Source organism: Mytilus californianus, unplaced genomic scaffold (assembly GCF_021869535.1).
Source record: "Mytilus californianus isolate M0D057914Y unplaced genomic scaffold, xbMytCali1.0.p SCAF_13, whole genome shotgun sequence".
NCBI classification, from domain to species: domain Eukaryota; kingdom Metazoa; phylum Mollusca; class Bivalvia; order Mytilida; family Mytilidae; genus Mytilus; species Mytilus californianus.
Genome location: NW_026262615.1, coordinates 36,236,278 through 36,250,945, shown reverse-complemented (window position 1 = coordinate 36,250,945; position 14,668 = coordinate 36,236,278). Strand labels below are relative to the sequence as shown.

Genomic DNA, 14,668 nt, shown 5'->3' with positions numbered 1-14,668 from the left:
ATGTTTTTGGAATGTCTTACACCATTTTCAATAAAATTATTTCAGTAAAATCGAAAATCATATTATTCACCATCTTCGCTAGCCAAAGGTTACGATCAGTCCCCTCCTCCACCCTCGGCGGATTAAAATAGAATTTCGAATCCAAGAGATAGTGATTTCCATTGGTTGCAGTTGTAACTGGCTGCATCCAATAAAAAAAAGTCTTTAAAATGATCACATGTTTTGGTGGCTACTGTTTTTCGTTTAGCCTTGTTGTTGTTGATCTTTTAAATATACAGCACGGAAGAAACTAGGGTTTCCTTGCTACATAACAAGGCAGCTTGATTTAAAAAAATAAAAGTGGCCACCGGCACAGCAGTATAGAAATTTCATGGTCATTCGTAGATTTTTAAAATCCATTTGTAAAAACCCTTGTTTAAGTTTGTCTCTGTGGGATGTGTAAATACCAAGTCAAGCCCGGTCAGAAAGTGGACGTTTAATCGGATCCACTATAAAGAATCATTGCAACAAGGTTCTGAGTGTCCATAGGCGGCCTGTTCCATGTAAAATGTCTGCGCTTATCCAACATATTACCCTCATTTACAAATGGCTATCAAAATCCCCCCCCCCCCCCCCCTTTTCCGTAATATTGCCTTACCTTGCAGAACATACCTACATTGTATTATTTGTTAATTTGTTTTCGTTCTGAACATGCAAGTCATAATTACGACATGACGTAAAGCAATTGATAACAATCAATCAAATATCTAAATGACCAAAATATTACGATATTACAAAAAGCAGTTACTGACAAGGTAATATGGGACAGGCACATGAACTAACAGTTTTCCTGTCCGCCGCATGGTACCAATGAATGTATACTGTCAAGTGTTCAATTTAAGGTGACCACGCATTTGAATCAATCATGTTAAGGATTGTCAGAATAGAAAAACGTTGAACTTAGCAATCGTGCAAGCAAATGGTATCTTAGAGAGTCTGGATGGGGGTCCTTCAGTTGTGTATTCTTTAATTTTATTTGACCACGTTTCTCTATTCTTTTATAACTTTTTCCTGGTATCTCTAGTCTTTATATTTTAGCACCCAATTATTCTCAATTCTAATTTTTGTTTGCCTATTTTTCTCTATTCTTTATGTTGTTTGCCCTTTAATCTGCACGTGTTGTCCAATATTCTCTATTCTGTAAACCCCATCCAGACCCCCATCTTAGTTACACAATTGATTTCTACACGGTTTTTCAATTTCTATGAATGGCAATCAATCATATAAATGTTCTAATAAATCCGTTCCTATTTACCATTTAAAAGTAAAAAGACTATTGGATTTTGGAGAATGGAAATCTCATTCATCATAAAATTAATTATGACAATTGCAGTAAAAGAAGGCAAGCAAGAAAGCATTTTAATATTGAAATTATGAAAACTAAAATTATCCGTCCTCTAGACAAACTGTTGACACAGAGATATGTCTCGCCTGATGGACAGCAACATTGCTAATTACATGTTATTCAAAATTGCTGGACAATGACCGACAAACTTATATGTACTGATACATGTAGTAATGCAACTTCAAAGAAAATATTAATGTCTGTCATAAGTTGTTCTTATCAAATTCACTTAAGCAGAAACTTTACATTGAAAACTGCTAATTTATTCAAAGTCACTGGACTAGGGGGAAGGGCCTCGAAATAGTCGTCAGACTTATATGTACTGATAGTAATGCAACTTTATAGAACATATTATTCATATATCACAAGTAGTTCCTATCAAACTGACCTAAGCAGAAAACTTAACAATTGTTGCCGCCGCCGGAAAAGCACACCCATATCTCGCCTTCCGCGACCTTCGTCGCAAGCAAGACAAAAATAAAAATCACTTGTTCTAATAGATCTAATACATGTAACTTTTGTTTGTGATAAACATTTCGGGCCAAACATACCTAACAATTCTATTTCTGGATAAAACTGTATGTTCATTGCATCCATTTTTTTCTAAACATGTTTAACCGGCAGTTTAAGATAATAGTTAAGTGTTATCAAATCATATTGTCAATAGTTACAATTTGCTTTTTAAATTCCATTCCACACAAACTAAACCTGTTCCATAAAAATGTGTTGTTTTAAAACCTAATTCAGTCATCACGTTGTCCAAATTTGCCCAATTTGTATCTGGTTTTGATATACAACGGAATAGTATGAAGTCGCTCCTTAAACAGGGAAGCAGTTTTTCGACATGTAAGATTAAATGAGATTTGATTTTTTCGGACAAACAGCCATATATATTCAAATTTACAATCATTCCAACAGGGGCCTTGAAAAAATTACTAATTGATAAAATGGCTTCGTGTGGGTTATTAGTATCAGTCACTACTACTTTTGTGCGTTCTGTAAATATCAGTGGAGCATTTGATCGCATAGTTTTGTATGGTACGTCGTCAACAACAGCACGGCCTTCTGGAAAAAAATATCGACTAAGATCACGTGATTCTAGTATTTGACCAAACTCATCTTTTTCGATAAATCGTGCATTTACAAACTGGTTTGATTCCCTTTGCTTCTTAAATTCATCTTCCAGATTGAATTTCCAAATGTCGTAAAAGCGAAAGTCCTGCAAAATAAAAATTGAAACTGAATAAATGAAATATGAAATGTAGAAATATTTGTATTTTAAGTTTTTGTCATGCTATTTTTAACATGATATCAAAATGTGTACATTACCGTGCTTGTGTACTTGCTAAATATTGTGCAATATGTTGATCTGATAGTTTTATGTTTTTATTTTGGTTTTTAGATTGGTTACCCATAGAAAAAACATTATTTATCCTAACAATTGTGGCAAAACGTGTACACAGCCATTATTGTGTCCGAACTGCTCGTATCAAACTGTGGTATTTCAAAGTATATTACCCGTCAAACAATTGCATCGACCACAGCTGACCTATTACACACAATGTAAAAATGGTGCTTAGAATATAAACACATGTATTACATGTTTAGTTCTTAACGTGTTTAGGATTGTATTTAATATCTTAACACATTTCTCAGTAAGCACATTAAACGTACACGTCTTGAATTTAAACACTTTTAAATGTGTTTAAGAAAGAAAATGTTTAGAAATAAAACACTTATTTCTAAGCTAAACACGATCCTAAACACAATCTTAAACACATTGTCCACGTAAACAGTCTGTTTAGAACTGAGACATGTTTAGAACAAAACGTGTAAAAAAATGCACATAAGATGTGTTTAGAATTGTGTTAAGGATCTATAAACACAGTTTTATCAGATCAGGGGAAATGATTTATGCGCGAAAACTTTACATGATTAACGTTGATCATTTAACTGCATATAGAGGTCAAGATCAGGTAACTCATGTCAGAAAGACATGTAAACCTCATATACTTATAATATAAAAAGACGAAATATAGTTAACCTTTTCAAATGATAAACTGACCTTTACATGTAGTAAGCATGTTAAGAAACATTGACCCTTGAACATCCAAAAAAATGTCAAGGTCAGTTGACATTTTTTAAATATGTCATCCGGACGTGTACACCTTACAGCCCGGCTTTATATTTATCTATTATAGTATACAAATGAATTGATATTAGTAACAAAGTAACTGATTACCACGTAAAAAACTATCTCTGATCCATGAAAAAAGGTATATTTCACTAAGGAACCAGTACAGACACTCTTTGACTGTCCCGTATTGCAAAGAAAAATGTGTGTTCCTATCGAACATTCCCTTATGATTCCTTTTGCGTTTATTATTCCTACACTTATCTCGATCTATCTAAATTGCAGATCCTACGTTGTATCAATTGATATAGAAAGATTTTTTATCTTAATTTTGTATCAATATTATATGCATGACATATTGGCACTGGGCCTCAATCAGAAAGCAACAATAAATTAATTGAAACATATTAAACATATCTCTCCAATGTTTTTCAATATCAATTATTCCTATATCATACATGTTTCATACACTTTCACATCTTCATACTGCGGTCAAATTATAACAAAATTGTCAACTTAATGAAAACGGTTGTTTAAAAATTTTAAATGGAACATTTGTAAATAAACATAAATTTGTAAATAAACCTGTTGAAGAATTTCTTTGCATAATCCTTTTCGAGCGTGTTGAAGCAGTGGAGCATTTTCTTTATTTCCTATAGCGGCTCTATATAAAAATCCCTGTCGGTAAAGTGGTCCTCCTTCGTCCAACCATTTCGACATTAGCCCGACAAGTCCTTTACCAGAATATTCTTTCGAAACTCGACCGCCTCGTGGTACTACAGTTTTACCATCATCCACTATGCTCATAAAACTGAATCCAACCTGGGAAATCAATTTAATCACTGACAGGTAAATCTTATAGTATTATTTTATATTATTATTTTGTATATTCTAACTTATTTGATTCGTTCACAAAGAGTTACGTGTTCACCTGTATTTTCAAAAATATACTGAAAACCGTAGAAAGAAATGTGATATTGCAAATGGTGCCATAAAGGATTATGGTTTTCAAAATATTTCAAAATTTAAAATCTAAAAACCTTAATCCTTTATGACACCATTTTAACAAACCAATCAAATGATTTCATGCTCAATTTTAGGTTTATTAAAAATAGCAATAATATAACAACTGAAGCCTTTGTATGAGGTCGACCTTAAGATATATATCGACCAAATACTTTGTCTTCAGTCGATATACATCTTTCAGGTTGATATATCCTCGTGTCGACCTCATACGAAGGCTATATTGTAAACTATTATTGTATATAACAACGAAATATTTCCCACAGTGCGTAACAAAAAGTTAGAGTGCAATATTCTATGATATGATATGGCTTCAAATTATCGACATCAATGACAAAAGTATGCTTGTAACATTTTTTCATATACAATAAAAGTGTTGTTGCAAAATATTGTTGAATATCGTCATATAAAAATCAAAGCTTCGTTCTTTCTTTTCAAATTTTTAATTTGAATATATTTTTCGGGGAGTGTTTTTTTTTCTCTGAATGTTTCCATTTTTACGTACAATACTTCTTTACTAATTACTCTTTCATAAACAACTAATAATAATTTTGATAAGAAATCTTACAAATTTATCTCCGGCGACAGCTGCATACATCTCTATGTTTGGCATTTCAAGCAACATGTGGAAATAGTCTGGCAGGTAATCACCTCCATGATAGATTTCATCTGGGGGTAATATCGCCATTACTCGTTCATAATCTTCCGTTGTTACCCTTTTGATTCCTATTTCTTGGTGGTCCATTTCTTGATGGTCCATTGTTTGGCTAATTAAAATTTAAACTACAGTTATATTTTTAATGAATGGATTCTTTTACTTTCAGATTATGATAGTACGTGTATCAGCGATAGTTTCAGGTGGGGACGTAGCGTGCGTACGCTCCCTTCTTGGTTTGAAAAAAAATAAAACAATTGTTTTGTATAAATAAGTTTAATCAAAGAGCTGATAGCTCTGAGGTGGAAGAAGGTACATGAACGGATAACTTGAATAATAATGAAAGCAGACCACACCAATCCAGCCTGCTACATTTATGTACCATTGTTGCTTTTCTCCCAAATAATCTAATCACTCATGTCTCCACCAAAAAAGATTAAACTAAACATAAAAATCTCCTAATAGTGTTGATTTAAATTAAATTTTCTATAGTTCCATGCATTGCATCTCAGCATGTTCAACTTGAGGGAAGCAAATAGACAAGGAATTAATTAGGAATCACTTGAAAGTTTTTCTGTTGAAGGTGCTTGTTCACTTTAAGTATTCCGGCTTCTTTTGTCAATGACAACCGGCCATCATGATTTTAGTAAAGTGTGCTGAAAATGGGGTTTAATACCAACATCAATCAATCAATCATGAATTGGTGTAGTTGTTCACAGTCACTTGTTTTTTTTGTTTCATTATAAATATAATTTGAAAAGTGCAAAATATATACAATGAAGATTTTGAGAGTTGACAATTTTCCTCGGAAAGAAAAATTTTAGCAACACTAACCCGACAATAAATCGTGAACTGTTATAGTTAGTTGTTATCATATTTGAAAACGGTTCAAAATCCTTCATTAACTGATTTTTTATGTTTGTTCTTATGTTGTGCTGGTCAGGGGTTGGGTTTTGAGCACTTTTTAACGTTTTAAACCCAGTCATTTTCTGTATTTGCTGGTACCAAGTCTAATAATTTTATTAAAAAAATCATTTCCTCGTGTAAGAAAATTGGACCGACATTGTAACAACATATGTCAGACTGTGAGACATTTCAAATTTTTATCGTCTGATGATATGGACTGAGCATCTCCCAGGTCGTACTGTATCGTAAGAGCCAAAAAGGAAGACACTGAAACTGATTATATTTAAGAGGGGATTGATTTCAGGGACTGAGCCTAGACTCTTAATCCCTAAAGGGAATTGCTGGTTTCCCCCTAGGACTGATGAAATTCCGCTTCAACAAATAAAATTCTGTACAAGAAAGTATAAAAAGAAAAGTCCGTTTTCCATCATTAAGTAAAAGTTGAAAATGCTCGTCAATGATTCTAGAACACATCAAAATAAGTAAGAATCACAAAAAAGAAAAAAAAAAAAAAAAAAAAAAAAACAATAGACCACTTTCGAGTTATGTCCTTCACCGGAAAAGTTCGTCATTTATGCGCGCCTTTATGACGTCATTTACCATATAGAGGGGACCGCCTGTATTCCTGCACTATCAAAGTTCATCAAGCGTCTTCGTGAGCGATCGTCATTATGCAGGATAAACTAGAAATAATGTTTGTTCCGTATGTACTTAATCTCAATTCCCTAATGACACAATGCTGATTATTAATTATAAGACGTCATAATATTTTGACTAACTCATTTGGACTAACTCGTAGGAAGGCGCCACAGAAAAATTTAGATAGTCTTTCAACACGTCATAATTATTTGGACTAACAAAACACATGCGTCAGGACGAAACACCAAAAACGGAATAAATAACCGATTTATGTTTTGTAGTTTATGCATCGTTTTGCAAAAGCTGTTCCCGGATGACTTATACACGTTTTTCATTCCGTTAGATACAAACGGATCCCAGTTTATGCTATGCAATTAATGAAAAAAACGAGATATTTGTAAAGTAATTTTGATATCATTTGTCAGTTAATAATGGATTTGAATTAAAATTGCATATTAATATTGATTAGGTAAATTATTAGTTTTGAAAATTATATTAGGGCGTCCTCTACAATTTCAATAACAAACATGGAGGAACGTAAACAAACCTCGCAAAATTGTGATTTTCTCATATTTCTTGCTTATCGTACTTTGCAATCCACACCCCTGCCTGGCAACTTTAATTTTGGAGTAAAAAACTGCTGACTATACAAGCCCGAATTTAGGTAACTGTACATGTGTGTCTCCGTCTTTCATAAAATGATGCAGACACTATTTTACAAACTTATTACCGATCATGCACAAATCGTTGTCGAGATGAGGCATGGAAGTTATTAAGCTGGTCCTCGACTGACTACTACACTTTGTTCATAGACAGCCGGTACGGCCCAATGTAGGAGGCAGAATTTTGCCCTCGGGATTTTAACGAGATTTGACGTTTCGTTGTTACATTGCAACACATCGGTGTAAATGGCGCCATTGAACATTCGGCTCTCATTGTGACGTAACGACATAAGCATTGTGACATTTAAAAAATCAGGAAATGCACGAATGTGAAAGTTATGTATTTCTCCATGTTAAGTACGTGTAATTTGATTGGACGAATATGTATCTGTATGTATTCTTCACCTCTAATATAGGAGATTGAAAACAATCTCTTGACTAATCAGATTCTACAACAAAACGGCTCTGACCGGCTGTCTATGAACAAAGTGTAGTAGTCAGTCGAGGACCAGCTTAGGAAGTTATAATATTGTAAAGTACAGAAAAGGATACGGAAACACTTCTGGAAACTTCTATTTTTAGACTTGACCAACCGGCAGTATTGGATTTCAGAAGATTTGAAAATCCTCTTCCACCAAAACATTTGTCTCGTTAGGCTCGCTAATATTTTCACCATTCAGGACAATGGCAACTTTGTTATCTTCGGACCTTGGATCAACCCCTGTGTATGTTGAATTATGCTGTTTCTCTTTCTTTAAAAAAATAATATAATGATTTTCTTCAGTAAACTTTTAAACTAAAAAAATCAATACGAGACATTTAACTTTATAATTTGTAAATAAGGTGTGTCCAAAGCGCTCTCTGGTCTCTACCTTCACCAAAAACGCTTAAACCCAAAAATGTGGAAAACCTCACTTTTTATAATCTAAATATATATAATTCAAATTCGATTTATCTTGTTTATATGTTAAGTGTACGTTAGAGCAAGTTAAATATATTTTATCTAAATCCGACCTTTGCTTATATTCTGGAGACTGAGCGAGGGTGGAGACAATTTGTGGTAGGGTGAGTAAGTGGAATCTAACGTGACTCATCCTTTTTTCATGCATGTATTTTGATTATTGAATATGATTTATTATCAAAATAGTTGAATGCAAAAAAATATAAGAACACGTTATATGATAATCTACATTTGTACTTTGATTAAGGATATGCATGGGCTACAAAATTAATGATACAATTTACATATACCAAACTAATTGATGGTGTTTGATTGGTTGATTAACGTCCAGTGGCAAATACTTCATGCATACTCATGACTAGTTGTTGTTTGGTAGATGTCGTCTATACATTTGGCTGATAGTCGAATCTTTCAAATAGCATTTATTAAACTAACTTATAATCAAAACTGCCATCATATAATATGACGCATGATATTAAAATGAAACGGAACCAAGCTTGAAGCTAACGGCTCATCTCAATAACTGAATTAATGTAAACAAGATAGTGAACGCCCCCTTTTTAGTAGGACGCATAACAAGGTGACATCTCCCAGCGAACGTGTTTATCCCGTTAAATCCACAGGTTTTGATTATTTAATATTTTGTACAGTAAAATAAGTCTGACAGTAAATGATGATTAACATCAGAAAGAAATATAACCATTTTGACATGTCTTACCTTTATCTGACCGTTGGTCACTCTAGGTTATAGGTCATGTGTGTGTATACACAAGTAAACATAAAAACGTGTAATACATTTAAATGTCCGGTTATTTGAAGGCAGTATTAATAGTGAATTTAATGTGTTTATCATTACAGGATTTTCTTTTTCACTTTTATAAATACACAGTAAGGCTAACAAATGCTGCGTATTTCACCAAAAGCAATGTGAATGATCAAATTGTTATATATGTTAAGGTTCATCATAACAAATGGACAAAAATGTCTGTATTTCCACATCAAAAGCTACTCTGAGTACAGACTTACCTGTCCAGTTGGAAAAAATTTAATGCCTGGCATCCACTATATATATAAAAGTTAAATGCATTTTGTGTTTCAGAAAGATAAAAAAAATATTTGGGGGAAGGTGATGGAGGGGGTCCTTCATTTCTTCATTCCTTAACTTATAAGACAATTCTTTTTTCTATTCTTTATCTATTATGACTTTTTCTCTATTCTTTATACTTTAGTACCCCATTATTCTCCATTCTCTTTTTTTGGCCTATTTGTTTCTATTAATATATGTTTTGCCCTTTATTCTGCACTTTTTGCCCATTATTTTCTATTCTGTAAACTGCAACCAAACCCTACAAAATATGCAGCCCTTAAGTCTATTTCTAGTTATTTCCTCTGGATGGTTGATAAGTATTTATACCTCAAATTTGTTATAAAGCTAGTCGAAATATTATTTACATGACTTTGTATAACATCATAAGAAAAACGACATTTAAAAAAAAAAAAAACTGTATAATTAGTTATGTCAAAAGAAAAGTATATTTCTGATTATTTCCACTGTATGGTTAATTAAGATTTATTCTTCTTATAAAGCTCGATTGATATTATTCATAAGATCTTAAGGTAACAGATTTTTTTTTAAAAGGGTATCTGGTTATTTATGTCAAAAGATGATGGTTAATATGACAATTTATTCGTCTAAAAGATCAAAGGACGAAATTATAGAAGATTTCGCGCGTATATCAATACACGAATACTGATCTAGAAATAATACATCCATTATGAATGCAACAATTGAAAAAGAAAGATGAGAAAATTTATTAAGGATTGGTATATTCAATTGTTGTATGAGTAGTTTTATCTGATCATAATGCGTGCATCATTATAATTATTTTACCATTTCCTTTCCTCGAAACACAAATACGTTATTTTTCGTATTTTTCTAAGGAATTATGTTGCCTGCGTCCTTTAAAGACGTAAGGCGCTATCATTATATGAGAGTTTGGAAGGAGAGTCCTTCATTTCTTTATATCTTTAACGTTTTAGACCATTTTTCTCTGTTATTAATTTATTTTGACCCTTATTTTTTATTATTTATATTTCCCCATCCCTTTATTATCTATTCTTTATTTTTTTTTGCCTATTTTCCTCTATTCTTAATATTTATTGCACTTAATTTCTTCTCCCCTTTTCCATTTTTCTCTATTTAGTTAATAGATATAGGAAGATGTGGTATGAGTGCCAATGAGACAACTCTCCATCCAAATTACAATTTATAAAAGTAAACCATTATAGGTCAAGGTACGGCCTTCAACACGGAGCATTGGCTAACACCGAACAGCAAGCTATAAAGGGCCCCCAAAAATTACTAGTGTAAAACCATTCAAACGGAAAAACCAACGGTCTAATCTACATAAAAACGAGAAACAAGAAACACGTATGAACTACATAAACAGACGACAACTACTGTAATCAGATTCCTGACTTAGGACAGGTGCAAACATTTGCAGCGGGATTAACCGTTTTAATGGTACCAAACCTTCTCCATCCAGATGTGTAATGAAAATATAAAATATACGCTATGTGCTTAGTGATGTGCTAATGCGTTGATAAAGAAAATTTACGACAAAAGGGACGATTTTTCTTTCCCTATTGTTAATTTTCCTTTTTGGACGGTGAAGTTCCTTTGGCACTGTCTTACGGTGTTTATATATCCCAACTCCCCGTGTCTGACGTAATGGATTTCAATGAGCGTTAATTATTAAGTCAGGGATTTCGTTACCAAACTATTTAAAACCTTTACTTAATCCTTCAATAGATACAAAGATTTGGTTTGGAAGCTTGGATGTACTTGTATAAATAGAAAAAACTTATTTCAAACGGGAAAGCACATCCTAATTTTTATGGTGATGTTGTTTACCAAGCCCGGAAATTCTTACCTATTATGTCTGTTTGTTTTGCTCACACATTGTTGTCAATATAATGGAATGCTATATGACTTGCATACAAGTGAGAGGTTTAGCTAGCTATAAAACCAGGTCAACTCCACCATTTTCTACATAAGGAAATGCCTGGAATAAGTCAGGATTATGATAGTTGTTTTCCATTCGTTCAATATGTTTGAGCTTTTGATTTTGTTATTTGTTAAGGGACTTTCCGTTTTGAATTTTTCTTGAAGTTCGGTATTTTTGTTATTTTACCTTTTAGATACGATCCAGGTATTACTAAACTTATCAATCCTTTAAATAAACTTGTTCTAAAAGGTTACCAATCCAACACTGTAATAAGATCTTTGAGTATTGTTTTATTGGTATAGCTATTGAATTTGTTATTAGTAAATTAAAACCATACTAGATATTATTAAATTGGTGTTTCGAGCACAAAATGTGTACTCCGAGTACCGAGTAACGTTTAATGAACTCTGGCCTTCCGGTCATAAAACGTTGCTCAGTACTCGGAGTACAAAAACAATTCTCCAAATTCTAATTCGTGCTCGAAAATAACATATTTGAATATGTAAATCGTGCTCAACATTGTTGAGTAGATTTCAAAAATTTGAGAATGGCAAGCCCCTGTCTCGAATCACGATAATGCAGGCTGCTGGACACAGAAAGATAAGAAGGCGGCAAAGGAGACGTCAAGCACCTAGTCCGCAAGTTTTTGCAGACCGTTCGAATCCCTGTCAGCTAAGGAGTTGTTTACTCGATACAGATTTCGCCCGGATACAATCATATTCATAACTAGCCTGATTTATAATTCTTTACTCAAATCAGGGTGGAATCAAGCACTAACACCAGTTTTTAAGTATTGACCTGTCTGCGTGTTTTTGCAAGAGGTTGAACATTTGATGGGGGTCGGAAGAACAGTGAAGCTCGTGAGAAAGTCACTGTTTGGATTGGCGAAGCAATTTATAAATAAAGAGGCAAAACTACCATGCACACCCCGGCTGTGTTTTCTAACATTGCCTCGCCCTCAATATGCATGAAATATTTGCCACTGAACGTTAAGCAACCAACAATCAATTAATCTAACATTGCGGGTATGCAAAATTTTTCAAATAACAACCATCCAGGTTTATTGACATGTATCCTGTAGGTTGCCGGATATTAATGTTCTGTCAACAAAGGGAGATAAAACTTATACGGGGTTTGCAAATAAAAATCTTGAGTGTGTTCATGTTGCCGTCTCCCCCGTCCCTCTTTGCAGCACCAAATAAAATTTTGAAAACGAGGGAGAGGAAAAGGGCCTGCTGTTCGGTGCTCCACAAGGTTCTCTGTTTTGAGTTTCCGACATTGTCGTCAACTGCTGTCGTACCCTGGTCGTCTGCAATGGTATCCATTGTAAATAGAATAACCGGAAATAAGAGGATCGCACTAAGGCCCTACACGTATGAGAAAAACGTTCTCGGACTTTGAACTTACTCGAAAAAGTTTATGACCGCTATTCTCGAGAACGATCTTCGAGAAACGATCTCAGTGGAGAATATATTCGAGCACTGAGTATGAGAACTATTTTAGAGTCGAATAAAGTTTTATGTCGACACAGTAGACTTCTCTAACCCTGCATGCATCACTCGTCAAATTATTTCAATGTACATTCAGCGGTCGGTATTAAAGTAAAAAAAGACAAAATTTGAACGAATTTCAGATCGGGACTGTAGCAGTGAATTAATCATCAGTATATTGTCACACTGGTTTCCACAACTAAATAAACCAGCTTTCATTACTGGCGTAAACAATATGGATCTTTGTATCTGTGAAGAGTTAAGTATTAATTGATTGAATGTACAAAATCCAAGAAGCATACGATATGAGTGACAATTTGAACATTTCAGTATTTCGTGAACATGTCGCATGAGTTTCTGTAATATTCTGAGTGACAATTTGAACATTAAAGTATTTCGAGAACATGTCGCATGAGTTTCTGTAATATTCTGAGTGACAATTTGAATATTACAGTATTTCGAGAACATGTCGCATGAGTTTCTGTAATATTCTGAGTGACAATTTGAACATTCCAGTATTTCGAGAACATGTCGCATGAGTTTCTGTAATATTCTGAGTGACAATTTGAACATTTCAATATTTCGAGAACATGTCGGATGAGTTTCTGTAATATTATTAAGCTGTTTGTAGTGCTACAAATAGTCTGTTTGATCATTGTATCAACCATAATTTAACAGATAACAAAGGAAATTAAAATATTAAAGAAAAATATGTATTTTAAAAGTCACTATTTTCCTTTTAGTAACTGTAAAACAAAGTATAAGTGTGTGATTTAATTAGGTTCAAAGTGAAATCGTTAAACAGATGTGAATGCAATATCGGTATAAAGCATGAAAATAGTTCTTTAGCAACAGTGTATCAATTCCATTTGAAACGAAGATGTTATTGTTTTTTGTAGCAAGCCTAATAGTCGGTTCAGGTATGGTTTTAATAACACTAATTTTAATTTGCTAGTTTGAATTACAGTATATGAATACAGGTTAAAGCATTTAACAGTTAGAGGAAGAACCAATTCCTATGTATTTGTTATAAACATTTGGTCAAAATCTGAACATGGCAGAGTCTAAATAATTTGCTTTAAAAATTTTCAATAATTTTATATAATACATAAAAAAAAAAGCAATGTTGAAGGACATTTTTATTACAATATTGTAAATTTTGCATGTTTTTGTAAAATGTTGATTAAAATGACACCATTATTCAAAATGAATCGATTTATACTTGAAAGGAAATGAATGAGTTATTTTACATTTGTCATTTTGGGGCTATTTATAGTTGACTATGCGGTATGTGTTTTGCCGTACGGTTTAAACCTATAGTTGTTAACTTCTATCGGTCATTTGGTGTCTGGTGGAGAGTTGCAATCATACCACATCTCTTATTTTTAAACAGATATTTACTGCCGAAATAATTTTAGCTTTCATTAACAACTTCCTTCTTTTTTGAGGAAAGTACTCAAAATTCTGAACAGTTGCAGTTTTTAACCTTGTTGGTTACATGTTCAGAATTTCACCATTTCTATTGTTAAAAAACTCAAAGAACATCCATGTAACACATGTCTTTTCGTTGTATTTCGTTCTTTTCCGTGGCTTTGTCAGTTTGTTTTCGACTTATGAGTTTGAATATACCTTTGGTATCTTTCGCCTCTCTTTTTTATTCTGTAAATTTAAAAAAAAGATTGAAAAATGAATTTAAAATGGCCCTTGTGTGACATTAATTCATTCGGAAATTTGTATTTCCTCTCTTAATAAGATTAATTAAACTTTTCTCTTCTTTCTATTGTTCTCTTATTTTCTATAAGAGAA

The 14,668-nt window shown here is 33.1% G+C and overlaps 1 protein-coding gene across 1 annotated transcript; it reads right to left on the bottom strand.

Annotated features, from left to right (window-relative positions):
- Positions 1-1,384: 1,384 nt before the first annotated feature.
- LOC127723572 (histidine N-acetyltransferase-like) lies at positions 1,385-5,527 on the bottom strand. The gene is made up of 3 exons (XM_052230244.1): positions 5,110-5,527; positions 4,104-4,340; positions 1,385-2,603 (listed from the first exon to the last, which is right to left on the bottom strand). Exons 1-3 carry the CDS (start codon positions 5,299-5,301, stop codon positions 2,052-2,054), a joined length of 981 nt encoding a protein of 326 aa, XP_052086204.1. The 5' UTR covers positions 5,302-5,527; the 3' UTR covers positions 1,385-2,051.
- Positions 5,528-14,668: the final 9,141 nt, after the last annotated feature.